This window comes from Marmota marmota, unplaced genomic scaffold (genome assembly GCF_001458135.2).
Source record: "Marmota marmota marmota unplaced genomic scaffold, marMar, whole genome shotgun sequence".
NCBI classification, from domain to species: domain Eukaryota; kingdom Metazoa; phylum Chordata; class Mammalia; order Rodentia; family Sciuridae; genus Marmota; species Marmota marmota.
This window is the reverse complement of record NW_025999853.1, coordinates 29207654-29229905: the sequence shown is the minus strand read 5'-3', so window position 1 is coordinate 29229905 and position 22252 is coordinate 29207654. Positions and strand designations below refer to the sequence as shown.

Here is a 22252-nt window from a genome sequence, read left to right as displayed (position 1 = left end):
AGGGGCTGGAGCTCAGTGGCAGAGTGCATACCTAGCATGTGTGAGCACTGGTTCAATCCTCAGCACCACATAAAAAATAAATTAATAAACAAAAATATTGTATGTCCCTTTGTAGCAAAAAAAAAAAAAAAACTTTTTTAAAAAAAAGCAAGGAAACATGATTTCTCCAGAGAAACAGTAATTCTCTAAAAACAGATTCCAACAGTCTATTAAATACCTGAAAAGGAATTCAAAATAAGGATCCTAAGGAAATTCAGCAAGATACAATACAGATCAACAGTTCGACAAAATGAAGAAAACAATCATAATCTGGATAAGAAATTCAACAAAGAAATCACACACACACACACAAAAAAAGAGCCAAACAGAAATCCTGTTGTTGAAGAATTCTATCAGTGAAATAAAAAATACAAATGAGAAATTCAACAACAGATTAGACCAAGGTGAAAAAAGAACTTTAGAACCTGAAGATAGGCCATCCCTAACAGGAATGGAAGACATGGAAGAAGGGAAAAAGGAAGGAAAGCTGGAAAGAAGGAAGCCAAAGAAACTTATGGGACAACACTAAGGCAAACAAATATTCTCATTACTGGAGTTCCAAAGGAGAAGGGAAAAGGCATTAAAAATCCATTTAACAGGGACTGGGGTTGTGGCTCAGTGGTAAGCACTTGCCTAGCATGTGTAAGGCACTGGGTTTGATGCTTAGCACCACATTAAAAAAAATTCAATAAAGGTATAAAAAAAACTATTAACAAAATAATAGCTGAAAACTTCCCAAGTCTTGAAAGAGATGACATCCAGATCCAGAAAGCTAAAAGAATGTTAAGCAGACTCAACCAAAAGGGATACCCTGTAAAAGACATGCTAGAATCAAATTGTCAAGTCAATGACAAAGAGAATTCTAAAAACAGCAATAAAAAAGGCATCAAGTCCCATATAAAGGAAAACTCATTAGACTAACAGATTTCTTGCAAACTAGAAGAGAATGGGCTGATATATTCAAAGTCCTGGAAAAAAAAAAAAAAAGAAAGAAAGAAAGAAACAAAACAAAAACCTGCCAACCAAAATACTATACCCAGCGCAGTTATCCTTCAGAAATGAAGAAGTAAAGACTTACCTATAGAAGCAAAAAAGATGATAGAGTAGAGGTCACTTGAGACTAAGAGGGGACGCAGGAGTGAGGTCTTAGATAATGAACACCAAAACACAGCAGGAATCAGCTATAGTGTTCTATACCACAGTAGGGTAATTATAGTCTACAACAATTTATGATGCATTAAAAATAACTATAGTCAAAAGATTCCCAAAATATAGAAATGATAAATGAGATGGAATGTTAATTACCTGACTTGATCATTATACATTGTATACTGAATTTACTAGACCCTGTAAGTATGTATAAATATGTCAACTAAAAAGTAAAACACTATTTTTTAAAAAGTTTAATCTATCAACAATTTTAAAAAATCTCTTTTCATAGTATGCTTGTTAATACACAAATGGTACCATTATGCAAGTTTAAAAGTAAGAATTAATTATTACTGAAAATAAAATCAGTGTTTTGTATCCCCAGTACATATTAGGTTTGAAAGGAATACTGTCATAATTATGAAGAACTGTGTTACTTGATTTTACTGCCAAATTTAGCTGCTTATCCTAAAAACAGAGCATTTTTAACCTATTTTGTAGGCCAGATATGCACAATGGAAAATACTTACAATAAAAGATTGTTTCATTAACTCCAAAAAGTTTGTAGTGTTCTACTTAGGAATGTTAACACAAATCTCTAACTAATAAGATCCAAAAGGAATCCTCCATTTGCTCTTAGCTACAAAGATATTAACCATAATGTTCAGAAAAGGGAAACGAATATACAGTATCATCAGAGATAAATATCACCCTTTATTGGAAGCTTTTCCCCTTCTGGGAATTTTCTCATCTTTTGTGGAAAGATGAGAGGGTGTCATAGAAATAGCACTGTTATTCTAAAACTATCATGAGAATGAGATTGGTAGCATTAAGAGATTATAGCTAGAGGAATTTTCCACGAATATAGACATTTTAAAGCTTAATGATTATAAGACTCATGGGTAAAAATCTACTTTTAGATTGGATATTAAATATCCAGAAGTATTTGGATATATCACAAAATACCTATATAACCAATAAGTACATGATTGGTTTCTGTATTTTTAGTGTCTTTCACTAACCTGTGCTCTCCTACCACTACTCCCACACCTCAAAACAGCCCTATGCTCTTTATAGGTTTCTCTCCTTTCTTCCTTAAAATACGAACATTCCAACAATCAACTCTTAGACTCTTTATTAAAATGTTGATATATATTCACTTAAAAAATAAAAATTAATATTTCAGCAATCCCATCAACCCAGAGATAACTACTATTAACATTTTACAACATTAAGTTTTCATTCTGGATCACAGACCCCTTAACAATATGATGAAAAAAAAAAAACAGCTTTTTTTTTTCTCAGAAAAATAAGCAATATATCTTTTTACACACAATTTTAACAGCTCACGACATCAACAGATCTCAGATTAAGAATACTTGATAAATTTTGTTTTGTTGTAGTCTTATGCTCTATCGGTCCTTCCCCATTTAACATAAATTGGTAATAATTTTCCTACGTTTCATTTTTTTTCCTATAGCATCTTTTTATATAGATCTTTATTTTATTTACTCATTTTGATTTTATGTAGTAATGAGGATCGAACCAAATGCCTCACATGTGCCAGGCAGGAGCTCTACCACTGAGCCACAACTTTAGTCCATCTATAGCATCTTGGTTTTTTGGTACTGGGGATTGAACTCAGGAGGCACTCGACCATTAGGCCAGGCCACATCTCCAGCCCTATTTTGTATTTTTATTTAGAGACAGGTTCTCACTGAGTTGCTTAGTGCCTTGCTGTTGTTGAAGTTGCCTTTGAGCTCGTGATTCTCCTGTCTCAGCCTCCTGAGCCACTGGGATTACAGGTGTGCACCACCATGCCCGGCTCCATCTATAGTATCTTAATGGCTACACTGTATTGTTTACATGAATGTAATAGCTTATAACCTATCTCACTGTTAAAAATATAAGTTGTTCCAGCTGGGAATGGTGGTGTATGCCTATAATCCCAGTGATTTGGGAGACTAAGGCAGGAGGATCTCAATTTTGAGGCCAGTCCAGACCAATGTAGTGAGACCCTCTCTCAAAATAAAATTAAAAAGGGATACGGGTGTAGCTCAGTGGTAAAGCGCCCCTGGGTTTAGTCCTCAGTACACCCCCCCCAGTTATAGGATATCATTATACATCCTTATTTCTGGTTTCTAAAAGTAAATACAGTAAATTTACATTATTATATAAAGAATATAGTAGAATATATAGCTATTAAATATATAATATATTCACTATATTTAATTTTTTTTCATTAAATACACCTGAGTATTCAAATATTACCACTTGAGAACTAGACAAAACATATCCAGAAAACATTTTTTTTCAAATGTAGTTTACAATATTCAGTAAGAACAGCAAAAACTGTATCTTAACATGAGTCTCCCAAACAACTAGCACTGATTCTGAATGAATCAATAATGACATATAATGTTTATTATGTTTTTCTTTTTTTGGCGGGGGGGCTTCAACAAAACAATATAAAAAATTTCTGTTATAAGAATAAAAGATTACACAAAAATTGTACATGAACTTTTATATCAAATTATACAATGTATATAATATTTTGTTATACCAACCATCAACTAATAAATGGCTAAATTAAATGTGGTATATTCACACATGGTGATATGATATGATTATGATATACATCCTAAGAACATACTAACTGAAAAAAGACAGACATAAAAGGCCACCTATTATGTGTTTATATTTATATGAAATCTCTCCTATATACAGAAAACAAATAACTGACTGCTAGGAGATATAGGAAGAGCAAAATGGAGATTGAGTACTTAATGGGTAGGACCTTCCTTTTAGGAAGGGAAACAAGAGAGTAGTGATACCTCTATAAAACTGGGAATATAGGGCCGAGGGTGTGGCTCAAGTGGTAGCGTGCTCGCCTGGCATGTGCAAGGCACGGAGTTCGATCCTCAGCACCACATAAAAATAAAAATAAAGAGATTGTGTCCACCTAAAACTAAAAAATATTTTTTTAAAAACTGGGAATATACTAAAAATTGGTGAATTATACACCTTAAAAGGGCGATTTTTTATGGTACTTAAATTACATTTTAATGAGACTTTTTAAAAAATAATAAAATGACAACAGTATTTTCAGCTTTAGTGGTTAATTTACCAAGAAATAAAACATATAAAATGCATTTAATAAAATTATGGGGAAGGGGATGGTACAGCTCCTACTAAGCTATGCAAGGGCTGAGTTAAATCCCTAACACAAAAAAGAAAGTAAAATTATGCCAAACATTAGTGCATAGTTTCTCTTTCATAATTATATAGATACTTCAGAACTTCTAAAACCTCAAGATTATAATTAAGAACAAAAGTTATCTTAACAAAGAGAGCTGGGTAGACTGGGAAATCCAGGATCATATATGCAGTAGTCACTGGGGAAAAATTTTTTTTCAAGCTTATATTAAACAAAAAATTCTAGCTATTGGAATCTTCCAAAGACTTAGAGACTAAATAAGCTATATCAAACTTCCACAATGCCCCATTCTTACCCATACTAGGCAAACTGATACTACAATGAGGTAAAGAAATATATGTTGACAAAATCTGCCAATTAATATGTTTAATCTCACACAAATCATTAAACTTCACTGTGCCTCAGTTTCCTTCTTTGTAAAATGGTGATAATATAATCACTTTCCTCATAATACTATTGGGGAATGAATGTATGTAAAAAGGAACAGTAACTGGTAAATAGTAAATATTATAAAAAAATCTTAGCTAAGAATATTTACAACAGATAAATTCACAAATCCACCAGGGAAAAATTCAGTCCATAAACTGCACCAATATGCCAATTCACTTTAAAGTACCACTTTGTGGTTTTCATGTTCTTTTGAAAAATTCATTAGCCAAAAGAGCTATAGATATTGGAGGCCTGGCAAAATATACAATATATGTAATACAGACACATTTGATACTTCTTAGTCTGGATTTCTCACTTTTTGAAGAATTTGACAAGTTTTTCTAGTTTGATCATTGGCCAACAAATCAAGGATATTTCTTGCTATTGCATGGTTCTCAAAACACATGTGTAATCAAATAAGAACTACTGGTTTTAAAACAATGGTATAAGAAAGTTCCATTTAGAAAAAAAGTTAACATAGTTGTATTGCAACACTTTAAATCTTGCATAAAATTTTTTCTAAATAAATAATTCATTTTCCAAAATTAAAAAGGTTCTAATCAATTTCCTATGAAACAAATTTAGAATCAAATGAGAACTGAAAAGCTCTTGACAAGAATTGATTCCATTTTAAAATATAAGAACTAGTTTGAATGTTTAACAGACTCAGTGCTTAAAACAAACAAAAAAAGTACATTCTTGACATTTTTGAGACAGGAATTAAATACTTAATTAGTAATTTGTAAGAATATATTTAAAGATGGGTGCAGTGCCTGTTAATTCCAGAAGCTCAGGAGGCTGAGGCAGGAGGATTACAAATTTCAGACCAGCCTCAGCAACTCTGTCAGACCCTGTCTCAAAATAAAAAACAAAAAACGGATGGGGATGTGGCTCAGTGGTTAATTGCCCCTGGGTTCAATCACCAATCCCCAGTGCCAAAAAAAAATGCATGCGCGCACACACATATATGCACATAAAACTAGTTCTGTGGTTACTTGACTCCTCTAAAGGCTTCTGAGTTATTTCCACCTGTTAGTGTGTGTACTTACATACATTTACACAATGTATGCTATTTTTTCTATCATATGATATCAAAGTTTTATCTTTCAACCTATTAACCATCTCCATCTGTCAACAGATACCCTTATTAAGAAACATGCATATTCTAGTCATTGCTACAACTTGCTGATAGGTTGATAAAAGAAATGAATTATTGATATAAGGTATAACACATTCCTATCAGATTTAAGAATGGATAATTTCAGATACTAGATTTTGATACTAATTTCAGATATAAAATCAGATTCTAGATTTTGTGGGTTTTTTCCTTTTTTCTTATGATAACTGAGATTGAATCCAGTTAGCACTCTACCACAGAGCTACATACCCAGTCTTTTGATTATTTTACTGGTCTACTTGTAAGCCATTTTAAAGTTATTATTTGCAAAGTTCATTGGACCCATGCAAATTCAGGGGGAGGCAGTTTTCAAAAACTACAAGATACAACAGAATCATGGTAAGACATCAAACTCCTGCCTATAATGTAATTTCTTTCTAAGAGCACAATGTTAAAGTTTCTTACTTTTCAAAGAGTTGCCTTGAACAGTTCTACTTGGTTAGGTCACTGTCAGACAGACATCACACTCATTATACAATATAAGTTAAAACATAAGGATTCTTACCTTTTATATCTGCCTGAAACAGTTCTAGATGTTTCCTGTAAAGTAAAAGTAATGACAAATCAGTTTGGACGGTGTGTGTGTGTGTGTGTGTGTGTGTGTGTGCGCGCGCGCGCGTGCGTGCATGCATGCATGATTATAAAAACAGTTGAAAAACTAAAAAAACAGTTGAGAATATCAAATTTTGTTTTTTTTTTTTTAATATTTATTTATTTTTTTAGTTCTCGGCGGACACAACATCTTTGTTTGTATGTGGTGCTGAGGATCGAACCCGGGCCGCACGCATGACAGGCGAGCGCGCTACCACTTGAGCCACAGCCCCAGCCCTCAAATTTTGAAAGAAGCAATTTACAACGATTTTATTTTTTTTTAATTCACACCACTGGTTAAACAAAAAAACTATATCTGATTTTTCAGTCCAAACCAATCACTCTTATAATTAAAAAGTTTAAGTACTTAAAAAGCTCAGAAAATGGTTGGGGTACATAGGACATCATTAGTCAATTTAAATTCTTTTAGAAGGGGTGGCAGCTTGTTTCTTACATGCATAAGAAATTGACAACTACNAAAAGGAGAGACTGCTGAAAGTTAACATTAACCACTAGGGTGGAAAAATTACCTTGCAACTAACCAGGCAAGCAGTAATTTTTATAGCCAAGGCTCTCCAAATATTTTTACAGTTTAATTTTAATAAAACAGGTTAAAATTAAATGAGTCTTTAAAAAACTGATTAATAACCTTTAAAAAATGTTTATCATTAAGTCTCCAAGAAAGACTCTATAATTAATTTCTAACCTAGTTGAAATCAAAGAATAAGCTCCCTTTATGAAATGACCAAGTTCCAGAGCTAGACAGTAAATACTGACTGCATAATACAATAAAAGATAGCCATTTGGAAAATTAGTACAGCAAACCAGATGGTTAAAAGGAAGAATTAAGCAAAGTTCCAACCAGACAGGCAACCTGGTAGATATAAAACTGTGTATTTAAACTTCTATCAGTCTTGGTCTCCTCATTATATATGGAATAACAATGATGCCAATTGGTTGTTGTAGGGATTAAATGACATGAGTACAATTAACACAACACCTTTTCAACAGGCTTAATTTAAATTTGATTACAATTTTTTAAAAGCTAACTGGGATATGGAAAAATATTTATTTTTTAAATATAAAAATTTAAAAAATATTTTTTAGTTGTAAATGGACCTTTATTTTATGTATTTATATGCAGTGCTGAGGACAGAACCCAGGGCCTCACATGCTAGGCAAGCACTCCACCACTGAGCCACAACCCCAGCCACTCTATATAAAATTTTAATAAATCTGTTTTAATTATTCCAAGTCAATAAATTCCCATTAGAACAGCCTAAATCACTTAAATATAACTTTATCTCAATTTTTCATTTATATATCTTCTTTTCTAAGTAAAATATAAGCTTCTGAAAGATAGGGATACCCCCTTGATTCACCTTTCTCTCTTTAAACCCAATAAATATATATGGACAGCTTAGGGAAATAACTTCCTTTGTAATCCACAGTTGGGAAAGCACCACTTGGGAAATTAAATGTATGAAGTAATCAGGCGATAGTATCCTGGACTGTTGGTGTGGGGAGGGGGGTCCTTATCCCATGAACAGAATTACTTCTAGGGAAGTCATGCTCTGACAGTTGATACAAAGACATTTTACATATCACTGGGAATCAGCTGGTCTTATTACAAAGTCAGCCACAAAAATCTAGAAAAGTAAACTTTAAAGGATTTATTACCTGCTTATCATTAAAACGGATTCCCTAAACCACGCCTCCTAACAATGAGGAGACAAAAGACTCTTCTTTATGTAACAAACAAATCCCCTACTTATAAAAATATGGTATCTCTAGCAAATAACAGCAATATATATATATATATATGTGTGTGTGTATATGAGACATATATATATAGATAGATAGACAGATAGATCTAGCTTTAAAATTATTTTTGAGAGCTTAATAGCTAGATTAAAATGTTTATCACTGGCTGCTTAGATAAAGCAGAAGTATTAGGCTCATATGTATCCACTCAAAGTTCATATTACTAAATGTGGATAATGATTTCATATGGAACTTTTCCTCCTAAAATTTCTCAAACAGTATTTCAATTAATATTTTATATATTTTTTTAAAAATCATCATCCTATATGAACTAAAACAAACATACCTTAGTGTTCATAATAAATATACATGAGAAAAAAATGTTGATAATGCCAACCTCTCTAAAATAAAGTTCTGAAACATCACATCTCTCATTCCACCTAATCTGAAATGTTTTAGTACATGCCACATTTATGCTTGATTGTGTAAGCTACCTCTTATTGAAATGGAGTAAGCAGAATTGCTAAAAGAAAGCAATCACATACTAGATTTATGTATTTGTAGGTTACTAGTTTACCAATTGAAATGTTAAGAACAAATACTATTTCTGAAGCTTGAGATAGGTATTTTCCATAAATATTAATACAGATGGAAAGCAGAATTTTAATGCAGAAAAGGAAATGTAGGACATTTTCAGCAACATTAACCTGTAACAGCATAATAATAAATTTTACACTTTGACAAGTTTATAAAATAAAGACAATAATAAACTCCAGCTAAGTATACTAACAAATAGTCATATAATAACATCAGATTTCTACATTTATTTACAAAATTTTATATTTTCAAAGCCACTAGTCACTTAAAACACATCTCCTAAGTTTTTTTCTTTTTTAATAAGTTAATCTTATTTATTTATTTTTTTTAATGTGGTGCTGAGGATGGAACCCAGTACCTCACACATGCTAGGCAAGTGCTCTAACACTGAACCACAATCCCAGCCCCCATCTACTAAGTTTAGCACAATATTTTCTATATGACTAACTTGTTGCAGCTGATAAAATGAGAACTCTGATATGCCTGATCATTATCATTCTATGTCCAAATCATGTAAACAATTAGAATTTAAGCTATACATATTTCTAAATAAAGAGTACTTCAATAGTTAAGAAATCCTGATGCAGACAGGTATCACTTAGGCTTACTCTTTATTGGTAAAGTTGAATTATTATCAAACTACACAACTTGAAGCTAAAAGTTATTTTGCAGTGATTCTAAAAGTGAAATTATAAACTTTGGCGACGGATGTTCACGAAATTGGTCAGACTACATTGTATTAGCATTATTAGAGATTAGAAGTGGTGGCAGCTTGTTTCTTACATGCATAAGAAATTGACAACTACAAATGGATTTTTAAAGTGATCTCTGTACCTTGTCAAAGACGAGAAAATTGGACATAAAATGAATTAGAAATGTTAGATAGAATAAACAAAATCAACCATATAGTACAGCAAGAGTACTTTAAAATTTTAAAGAGAAAAATGTTAAACATTCCTTCACGTTGTAATAAAATTCTACACAAATATAAAATCCACCTTAGATTTGTTAATTAGAAATTTCTGTGGCCACAAAAAATTTTAAACAAAGGAACTTAACTATATGATTACTAAGAACATCCTTAATAATTATCATAATTGCTTAAGTTAACAATTTCATTCTAAATGTAGAAAAAATGGAGAAATACAACTATCACTAAAACTGCTTATAGGAAGTACAACTGGTAAGACTGATATTGGTTTTAAAAGTTTTAGCAACTATGCAATTAGATATTCTAAAAACCCCAAAGTCTATTATACAACTGATTTCAAATATCCTTTTCCTTGAATAATCTTCCTTGCAATGAGACAATTGACATTACTAAAGAAAAGGGAAACAACTATGTAGAGCCGAGAAAATGTTGGCAAAACACAGTGTTTTGTGTGAGTTTAATTAAACATTCTGCCTCATTTAAGCTTAGAATGGTCAATAAGGAAATCCCGTGAACATAGTCTTTACAGATAAGAACTTGTAACATATAAACAAATTGGAAGGCATTTTTGAAATAAGATCAGACAAATACAAGTCCAGTGGAATATACCAAAATAACACTGAGGTTTTTCAAGTAAACTAATTAGCAACAAAACCAGAACCCTCAGTAAAACTTTGGTATACCATACTAACTGGCTCTCAGTGCTAACTTAAAATATCTACATTGGTTATATAATTTAGTCAGATACATTGCTGACGATGGCTGCAAATTCCTATAATGCATAAAAAATTAACTAAAGAATTAAAAAAGAACTTTATTAAGAAAGATTTTTAAAGGGAGGGGAACCCTCATACTTTGCCATCCTTTCCTGAATAAGTCAACCCCAAAGCCATTAGATGGGGTAGAACAAGGAAGGGAAGAAACTTCATGATTCAGACCAGGGTACCAAGAGACTAGCATTCTACACAAAGAAGAGCTGCTTGGCATAGAAAGTAAAGAGTTCAAGCAAAATGAGGAGATCACTATATAACAGAAAGACTAGTCTGGCCCAAGAAACCAGAACCTAAGCAAAATGAGAACAGTGTCTACAAAGCAGGGACAGAAGGCCTCAGTTCTAAGGTAAGGTTAGAAAGGGAGTCCCATGAAGGATCAGCTAGAGCCCCAAGCAGGGTATGAAGTTAATTTGTTCTGAAAATAAACAGAATAAAGTGTTGTTAGAATGTTAGTTTTAGAAGAGTAAAGAATATGGAACCTCAGAGAGCTCTGGGTATTCTGTACCAGAGCTCAGGAAGGATGAAGAGTATGTCCACATGGAGAAGTCAAAACCTAACCAGGGGCTGGGGTTGTAGCTCAGTGGTAGAGCACTTGCCTAACATGTGGGAGGCACTGGGTATGAGTCTCAGCACCACATAAAAATAAAATAAATAAAATAAAGGCCCATCAACAAAAATAAATAAATAAATAATAAACAAATTTTTAAAAAACCTAATCAGGTTGAGGACCAGTCCCCATGGAGGATCAATCCAGCATAAAGGTACAAAGTCTGAGCATAATTGAAGAGAAATCCTGGGGAAGAGCAGCTGGTCAAAGGATAAGGAGGCACCCTGTATCCTGGCATGAGATGCCTAAGCCTGAAAAAAGTGAGAAGAGTGTCCAGCAAGAGCCAGTATGTGATGGCAGAACTACTTGCAGTATGGATGGCATAAGTATGGAGGAAAGGTGACAATGGAAGATGGATTACATGTGGAGGGTTTGAACAAAAAAGAAAACATGGTAAGGATAGTGGGAAACAGGTTTCTCAATGTCACAAAGGGGAATTACAAATGCTAGAACAACCTGTAGTGTTAGAATTGGAGGTATCAGTATAAATAAATTCAATATCTAGATGGACAGATACAGGTAGGCAGGCAGGCAGAAAACAAACAGGTGTGTGTGTGTGTGTGTGTATGGGTATGTATACAAACATACATTTTGTAGGTCTGTGCATAGAGGACTGGGGATGGTGACACCCCAAAAACAATGGACTTAAAATATTTGAAATCTAAAGCACAGATTTGGGGACTTCAAAATATCATTCGAGAAAAAGGAACCAGGGCTCTTTAGGGACACAGCTGTTAAGCTGTGATAGGAAAAGTTCAAGGTCAGTCTGTAATCTTATTATACCAGAAAACAAGAAGGTGCTCCAAGAATGATGGAGACATGACAAAAGATACAAACATGTAAAGGAATTCCTGCTGGCCAAAGCTAGTACAATTTTAATATCAAAACAAATAATGACAATGAGCTAGGCAGAATAATACCCCTCAAAGAATCTGTAAGGTTACATGACTATTAAAGTTTCTAATCAACTGAACTTAAATAAGATTATTCTGGATTATTTAATGGGCCCAATGTAATCACTAAATTTCATTAGAAGTGAAAGGGAGAGGCAGAAAAAGACCAGTGAAAGATGTGACTGATGAACAAAGGCCACAATAATACAATGTGAGAAGGTCTCAACTCACAAGTCCCTGGCTTTGAAGAAGGAAAGGAGCCATGGACTAAAGAATACAGTTAGCCTCTAAGGTGTGGGGGTGGGGGTGGGGATCAAGGAAACAGATTCCTCCTTTGTGTTTCCAGAAAGGAACACAGACCTGATTTTAGCCTATGAGTTCAGCCCAAAAGACCTGTGTCAGATTTCTAATTTACAGAACAAGAAGACAATAAATTTGTATTATTTTAAGACAAAAGGTTTTAAGACAATAAATTTGTGTTCTTTTAAGACAAAAGAAACTAACAGAGTAAGGCATATAATCTATAAAATAAATTAAGTAATAGTGAGTCACTACGGATACAGATAGACGGATGGATAGATATGAAGTTTGATGACTCAAAGTAATTATCCACAAAATTCTTCTTAGAAAAGGAAGAAAGAATAATCTTACAGTGAAACCTAACAAATAATCCTACAGTGAAACCTGACATAATCACATGACCAAAGTGATCATCACCATCAATGGAACAAATCAAAATCATGTACCACCTGATAAGGAGCAACAAAAAGAATTAAGCATCAATTCTATAACATTCCCAACAAAGATGTATAACCTGAATTAATCAGAAGTAAACATCAGATAACTAAAATTGCTGGAAATATCACCAAATAATTCATCTACAATCTTCACAAGTGTTAATATTTAAAAAATTAAGGAAAGACTGTGGAACTCTCAAAGACTGAAGAAAACTAAAGAGCCACAGGCAAGTACATGTAACACATGATTCTGAATTAGATCCTTCTGTTATAAACTAGGAAACAATTGGGACAATTGGTAAAATTTAAATGAGGTCTGAATATTAGATGATAATGTGTCAAATTAATTTCCTTTCCTTATTTTTTAGTGGTACAGGGGATTGAACTCAAGGGTGCTCTATATTGAACTATTTCTTCATCTGTTTTTTGAGACAGGCCCTTGGTGAGGCAGACCTTGAACTTGAGATCCTCCTGCTTTAGCCTTCAAGACACTGGAATTATGGGCATGTGCCACTGGACCTGGCTTAACTTTCCATTTTTAAAAACTACATTCTAGTTATATCATAGACTATTTTTTTCTCTCTTTTCTGGAAAACACAGTTAAGTGTTAAGACTAATGGAACATGAGATTAGCAACTTAATATCAAAACAATATGAGGGGAAAAAGTTCCTTTTTAAAAAAATTTTTTAAAGTTATAGATGGACACAATATCTTTATTTTGTTTATTTATTTTTATGTGGTGCTGGGGATCAAACCCAGCGCTCTGCCACTGAGCCACAACTCCAGCCTGGGGGGAAAAAGTTCTTTATGTGGTACTTGCAAGTTTTCAGTAAACTGAGACTGTTTTAGAATAAAAATTACTAATAAGATACCACTGAGTACACAAACTGATAAGCTTCAAAAGTAACTGAGATGATATGTATTATTCTTTTTAAATACTTAAAATGTTTTACATTTTTCAGCCCAGTAAGTCTCTCTCTGGAAAACTGATCAAAGAAAATAATTCAAAATGCAAAAAGGTTTAAACTATATAGATGTCAATTCTAGAATCACTTACAATAGTAAAAATGTTAAGCACTGAGGAATTCCAATAATAGGAAAGTTGTAGAAAACATTAAACACATCAAAAAAATAAATAAAATTCTATGCCACTGAAAATAATATATAGTGTTTTGAATAAAAAAAATAAAACTGCTTATGCTGCAACAACAGAAAAGAACATCTTAGAAATAACCCCAAAATTATAAATATATATTCCTTTCACCCAACAATTTCAGGGAAGGATTTTATCCTATAGATTTTATACACAAATATGCAAAATAACACATGTACAAAGTTTTTCATCACTGTATTACTTATAATAGCAAAACATAAACAACCTGAATGGTCCTCAATAGTTAGAAAAATTACAGTGTAGCTATAAAATGGAACATTCACATTTGTAAAAAAAACAAAACAAAACAATAATAGGGAAGTTCTTTATGTACTATTGCAGAAGTCTGTACACACTCTTAAGCAAAAAAGACAAGATGCAAAATAGCATGCTTAAATACTGTATGAGTAAAATGTGAAAAATAAACACATGTGGGTTCGGGGAGACAAGATGGAAGAGATGAGATAGGCTGCAGATCTCAACTCCTCAGGGAATCAGAGCAATAAGAAAACAGCTGATCAGAGGTGGGTGACAGAATGCACTGATTCACAATAACTGGAAGGTTAGAGACTTTAAGGGACCTGAAAAATTTGGTTACTGGAAGAGAAAACAGGGAAGTATTTGTTAACCATGAATAAGCATCTGCACTATCAGGACAGGTCTGGGGGGAGGAAAAACAAAGGGAGAAAGAAGAGGCAAAGATGGCAAGCTTACTTTCAAAACAGTGGTAGAGAAGAAAGACTGAGTTAAGTTAGGACAGGAGTTCAAAGCTACCTTGTAAACAAGAAATGCTTCATTTTTTCTCAGTTCACTGGCAGAGAACTGTGCCAGGCAGCCATTTTGCAGAGACCACATCTAAGATTAGGAAGCAATTAAATCTCTACACCTTCATCCCACCTATAGATACTAGTTAATAATATCATAGGAAATGCCTTTGACACAGGTAGACAGTAACCTGTGCAGAACTGCTGAGACTGGAGGACTGACAAGCATCTGCAGTGGGTGTAGGGTGAAGTAGAGAAGGGTACCCCACACTTTCAGAGTGTGTGACAGCTATGGAGCTGTATACTAATGCAGGACTCTGCCAACCACTTTGCTGGTAAGGGCAGTGCCTAGGGAGCAATGCAAGCCTCTGTTGCCAGCCACCCCCGTGCCACCACAGTTGGCACAGTTGTGCCATGACAACAACCCCACACTCCAGCCACAGGCCACCATCCTGCACCCTGAAGCCCCCCAGCAACTTACCCTCTCCTCCATGCCCAGCCACTACCCACTAGCATCAACAAGCTGCTACCCCACACCCCCAGCTGCTGTAGAGCCCCATGCCTCTTCTGTGTGCTGCCTCACCCAAAGCATGAAAACTACAAATGGATGAGCTCACATCTGTTTTATAACTAGGACAGCGTGGGAAATAAATTTCTCCATTTTAAATATCTCAGAAAAAAAAATGAATCTTTTCATGATTATTACTGCATTTTTAATAGTTACAATTAATTTTATGTAGTCTTTCCATTGGAATTTTTCTTGATACCACTCTTCTCAGCTCCATTCTCTCCCTTCTCTTTTCCTTCTTTATTTCCTTATTTTTTCTTTTTTTTCCCTCCCCACACTTTTTTCCTTTCTTTTTTTTCTCTTCATCCAATATACGTTAGTATAGGTACATTATCACTAATGCTTAGCTTTTCATCCTATTCTGTATTACTTCACACCCACTTTTCTCATTGGTTAGCAGAATTATACAGATCATTAGCAGTAAGTTTTTTTTTTTTTTAAATATGCTGATATATGGTTTGTTCTTAAATTACCATGGTTGCTGGACCCAGTGGCACATACCTGTAATCCCAGTGGCTCAGGAGGCTGAGGCTGGAGGATCATAAGTTCATTGTCAGCCTCAGCAACTTAGTAAGGCCCTAAAGCAACTTAGTGAGATCCTGTCTCATTAAATAAAATATTAAAAAGGTCTGAGGATGTGGCTCAGTGGTTAAACACTCCTGGTTTCTATCCCCAGAACCAAAAAAAAAAAAAAAAAAACCACTGTGTTACTGGCAGTTACTCCTTCCTCTCAAAGCAGTGCTGGTGGTGGATCTTAGCACTTTTATTGATCTGATATGATGTGTTGATACTAAGATATACCAAGTCCAGGGGTTATAATGAGATTCTTGCTCACCAAAAGACCCTCACACAAACGAGGAATAGGAATCCTTGACAGCTGATGCACAAATCTTAGGGTCTGAGAAAACAAACCAACAAGATACCTCCAAAAGTTTACAACCACTGAACAACAAAATCCACAAACATTAAAGTAGACAAATGCCCCGAATTTAAAAAGCTGACTGCTAAAATGATCAGTGAGTTAAAAAGATCTAAGAAAGGAACTAAGGGAGAACATATGGGATATGAAAGAGTATTTCAGTAGATAAGAGTTTCTGAAGCAGAACCAATCAGAAATCTTGGAAATTAAAGGTACAATGAATCAAATAAAAACTTAGTAAGGTTTCTGCAATTGATTAAGTGGACAGAATTTCAGAAGTTGAAGACAAAGATGAAACATTCAGATGGAAGGGAAGGAAGGAGAGGGAGAGAGAAAGTGAGAAAGGAAAGGAAGAGGAGGAAAGAAACGATGATCAGAATACTCTTGTACAGACAAGATCAGGCATGTTCAGAATGGTATGGCCATAGACTCTAAAACTCTTACACAACAATAAGAGACCTAACTCAAGCCTCATAGGTACCTAGGGAGGAGCAGAGATACAAGCCACTGGTTTGGTAACACATTCAGTGAAATAAGAGCAAAAAAAAAAATGTCCAAACTTTGAGAATGAGATGGACATTCAGATACTGGAAGCATTTAGAACCTCAAATAGACAAGACCAGAAAAGAACCTCTATACAACACATTGTAATTAAAATGCCTAATATACAGAACAAGGATAGAATTTTAAAAGAGCCTTAACATCAAACCACAATTAGAAGCATACCAATCAGAATAACTTCTGGTTTCTCAGCTGAAGCTACAATCCAGGAGGGCTTAGCAGTAGGTAAAGCCCTGAAAGAAAATAACTGTCAAACAAGATTGCTATATCCAAGCTATCCCTCAGAATCAAAAGAGAAATAAAACCCACTCAAGATAAGCATAAACTAAAGGAATTCATGACTTCTAGACCAGCATTACAAAAGATAGTTATAGAAATCCCTACAGAGAGAAGATTAAAACAACCAAGAGAACCCAGGAAACAATAAATTTCATTGGGAGAGTAGATAAGCTAATGAGAATAAGAATCAAAATCAAATATTGGAAAGGAATCAAATTGGCAGGAGGTAATAATATACCTCCTAAAATAATGCTGACTGTATATGGTCTCAATTCTCCAATTAAGACATAGACTGGAAGACTGAATTAAAAAACAAGACCCTACTATATGATGCCTACAATAAATATCTCTAAGACAAAGACAGACATCCACAGGCTGAAAGCAAATGGATGGAAAATGATATTCTATGCAAATGAAACCTGAAAATAAGCAAGAATGGTTACTCTAATAAAGCTGACTTCAAGTCAAGATTAATTGAAAGAAACAAGAAGGTCACTATATACTGGTAAAAAAACACTCCAACAAGAAGATATAATGACAATAAATATTGATGCCACAAGTGTTGGCGCACCTAATTACATAAAACAAACACTAATTGACATAAAGGTTCAAACAGATCCTAGTACAATAATACTGGGTGATTTCAATATACTTCTCTCACCAATAAATAGGTCATCCAGACATAAAATCAGCAAAGAAAAAACAGGCTTAAATATAATACAGGCCAAATAGACTAAACTGACATCTACAGAATACTGCATCCAAAAATAGTTGAATATGCTTTCTTTTCAGCTGCCTGTGGAACTTTCTCCAAAATACATCATAGTTTATGCCACAAAGCAAGTCTTAGCAAACAAACAAACAAACAAAAAGTCCATATAATTCTTCCTTCCATCTTTAAATATTATAATGGAATGAAATTAAAAACTAATGGCAAGAAACCTATAGAAACTACGTAAGTACATGGAAATTGAATAGTACACTTTTGAATGATGAGTGGATCATAGAAGAAATCAGGGAAGAAATTTTAAAATTCTTACAATCTAATGAGAACAGAAAGACAACATACCAAAATCTCTAGAACACACTAAGGGCAGTTCTAAGAGGAAAGTTTATAGTTATGACCACCTATATAAAAAATTTGTAAAAATCCCAAATTAACAACCTAATGATATATTTGAAGGCTTTAGAAAACCAAGAACAAACCAATTTCAAAACCAACAGAAGGAAACAAATAAATGTCACCAGAGCTGAAGTTAATAAAAGAGAATTTTTTAAAAAATACAAAGGCTCAATGAAACACAGTTCATTCTTTGAAAAGCTAAATGACACTGATAAAACCCTTAGCCAAAGAAAGAAGACCCAAATTCATAAAATTAGAGATGAAAAAGGAGCTATCACAACAGACCACTGAAATCCAGAGGATCATCAGGGACTATTTTGAAAAGTTATATTCTAAAAAATTGGAATATTTTGAAGAAACTGATAGATTTATAGACACATACAATCTACCAAAATTGAACAAAAAGGAAATAGAAAACCTAACCAGAGCAATAATAAGCAATGGATTGAAGTAGTAATAAAATCCCTCCAATAAAAGCAAAGGACTTGATGAATTCATAGCTGAATTCTACCAGACACTTAAAGATGAATTCATTCCAATGGTCCTCAAATGATTTTATGAAATAGGGAAGATATGTTCTCAAGTTAATCCTACCAAGCAAATTATTACCCTGATACCAAACCAAATAGGATATGTCAAGGAATGAAAACTACAGACCAATATTCCCTGATGAAAACAGATGTAAAATCCTCAATAAAACAAATCAAATTCAACAACATATTGCAAAGATTATACACCATGATGAAGTTGGTTTCATTCTAGGGATGCAAGGATGAGTCAACATACACAAATCAGTAAACACAATATACCACATAAATGGATCGAAGGGGAGAGGAATCACACGATCATTCTAACAGATGCAGAAAAGGCCTTCAACAAAATTCAGCACCCATTCATGAAGAAACAAGGGAAAAAGGAGGACCTTACCTCAACATTATGAATGCTCTAGATGACAAACCCAAAGCCAATTTCATACTGAATGGGGGAAAACTGAAACTATTTCCTCTAAAATTAGGAACAAGACAGTGATGTGCACTCTCATCCTTACTATTCAATATAGCATCCTGACATTTTAACCAGAACCATTAGGCAAGAGATGGAAATAAAGGGGATATAAATAAGAAAGGAAGAAGTCAAATTAACACTGCAAATGATATGATCCTGTATCTAGAATACGCAAAAAGCTCCACCAGAAGCCTGGCAGAAAAGATAAACAAATTAGCAAAGTACCAGAACACAAAACCAACATAAAAATATCAATAGCTTTTATATACACCAATAATAAAGCTGCTGAAAAAGAAATCAGGAAAACAATTTTATTCACAATGGCCTCAAAACAACAACAACAAAAACAAAACAAATAAACAAAATCCAAAAAACAACAAAAAAGCCCACTTAGGAACAAATCTAAACAAAGAGGTGAAAGATCTCTCCGATGAAAATTAAAGAACACTGAAGAGGACATTAGAAGACAAAGATATCTCTCAAGTTTTGGCTATGTGATCTATAATTACCATCAAAATACCAATGATATTTATCAGAAAACTAGGAAAAGAAATCCCAAAATTCATATGAAAGAATAAAAGACCCAGACTAGCCAAAGCAATTCTGAGTAAAAGAGAGCAATACTGAATGCATCACAATATACCATTTCAAATTATACCACAGAGCTATAGTAACAAAAACAGCTTGGTACCAGCATAAAAAGAGACAAGCAGACCAATGGAACATGTAGACTCAGACAAACCCACACAGATATCTGAAAAAGGCACAAACAACATATGCTGGAAAAAAGACAGCATTTTAAACTAATGGTGGGAAAACTGGGTATCCATATGTATGTCCCTCTCACTCTGCATAAATGTCAACTCAAGGTAGATCAAAAACCTAGAAATTAGACTAGAAATTTTACAATTGCTGAAAGAAAACATAGGAGAAACACTCTAACAATATACAGGCAGGCAAAAATTTCCTCAGTAGGACTCCTAAAGCTCAGGAAATAATACCAAGAATGAAGAAATGGGGTGGAATCAAATTTAAAAACTTCTGTACAGAAAAGGAAACAAAAGTATAAACAGATGGCCTGCAGAATGGAAACAATTTTTTGCCATTTACTCTTCTAACATTGAGAATCTATGAAAAACTCAAAAAACATAAATAAAAACCCTGACCAATAAGTGAGAAAATGAATGAAAAAGACATTTCTCAAAAGTAGTAGTACAAATGGCCAACAAATATATGAAAAAATGTTCAATGTCTTTAGCAATTAGGGAAATGCAAATCAAAATTACACTGAGTGCCAGGGTTGTGGCTCAGTGGTAAAGTGCTTGCCTAGCATGTCTGAGGCACTGGGTTCAATTCTCAGCACCACATATAAATAAATAAATAAAATAAAGGTCCATAAACATCTAAAAAAATTTTTTAAAAATACTTTTAAAAATTAAACTGAGATTCCGTCTTATTCCAGTTAGCATGGCAACCATTAAGAATACAAACAACAATAAATACCATTGAGGGTATGGGGAAAAAGAAACTCTTACACACTGTAGGTAGGAAAGTAAATTTGTATAATCACATAGAAAATAGTATGGAGCTTCCTCAAGAAACTAAAAATGGAACCACATATGGCCCAGCCATATCACTCCTCAGTATTTATCCAAAACAATTAAAGTAACCGTATGTACAATAGTGACACATAGACACCCATGTTTACAGCAGCACAATTCACAATAATCAAGTCATAGAACCAGCCTGAGTGACTATCAGTAGATGAACAGATAAAGAAAATGCCATAAATATACACAATGAAGTTTTATTCAGCCATAAACAAGAATGAAATTATGTCATTTGCAAGAAAATGGATGAAACTGAAGAACATCCAGTTCAGAAAAATAAGCAAAGCTCAGCAAATCAGGGGACATTTTTTCTCTCATAGGTGGAGGTTAGAGAGAAGGGGAAAAAAAGATCTCATGAAAATAGAAGGGAGACCAACAGAGCACAAGATGAGGGTCAGGGAGAGGGGAAAGCTAGAGGAAGCCTTGGGAAGTGAAATTGATAAAATTATGTTTTATGTACATGAGCAAATATGTCACAATGAATCACAAGTGTATATAATTATTAGGCATTAATAAAAATTTTTTTAAAGAAATACATATACAGACATATAAGTATGGATATAGAAAAATTTTTGTTTATAGATCAGTCCTAAAAGAATATACAAAAAAGGAAAGCATTAGTTATCTCCAGAGAAGGTAACCAAGTAGGTGAAGAAGCATTTTTATCATATATCCTTTTATGCTTCTGTGTTTTCTATCATAAAACTATATACCACTTTTTAAAAAATTAAGTTTAAATAAAAATGATTTTTCTTGTTGTTGTTTGTTTTTGAGAGAGGGTCTTGTGCTATATGCTCAGGCTGGCTTCATATTTACAATCCTTTGCCTCAGCCTCCTGAGCAGCTGGGATTACAGGCACGTGCCACAATGCTTGGCAATAAATTACGTTTAAAGTTTCAAATTTAATGAACTGTTCTCTAAAAAACAGAGCATAAAAGAAAACTGATCAACCAAAATAATTTCCCTTTTCTTCACATGCTTTATTATTTTCCAAATTTCATTGATCATTGAAATTTGCCATTTGATCAGAAATTCTCATTTGAAAAACTAATATCATCTAAAAAGTTTTTAATCTTTTTTTTTTTTAAGAGAGAGTGAGGGAGGGAGAGAGAGAGAGAGAGAGAGAGAGAGAGAGAGAGAGAATTTTAATATTTATTTTTTGGTTTTCGGCGGACACAACATCTTCATTTGTATGTGGTGCTGAGGATTGAACCCGGGCCGCACGCATGCCAGGCGAGCGCGCTACCGCTTGAACCACATCCCCAGCCCCTAAAAAGTTTTAAATATGTATAAAATCATAGATAAAATATAAAACTTCTGAATTCTCATTATCTGTTAATACTATTTTGCATTTAAAAATTTTTA

The 22252-nt window shown here is 33.7% G+C and overlaps 1 protein-coding gene across 1 annotated transcript in view; it reads right to left on the bottom strand.

Moving 5' to 3' along the window:
- The window catches only part of Pawr (pro-apoptotic WT1 regulator), a 128567-nt gene that overhangs the window by 16073 nt on the left and 90242 nt on the right, over window positions 1-22252 (bottom strand). The window contains exon 6 of the mRNA XM_048808242.1: window positions 6517-6551. Coding sequence (XP_048664199.1) covers window positions 6517-6551 — 35 coding nt within the window. The remainder of the gene's footprint in view (window positions 1-6516; window positions 6552-22252) is intronic.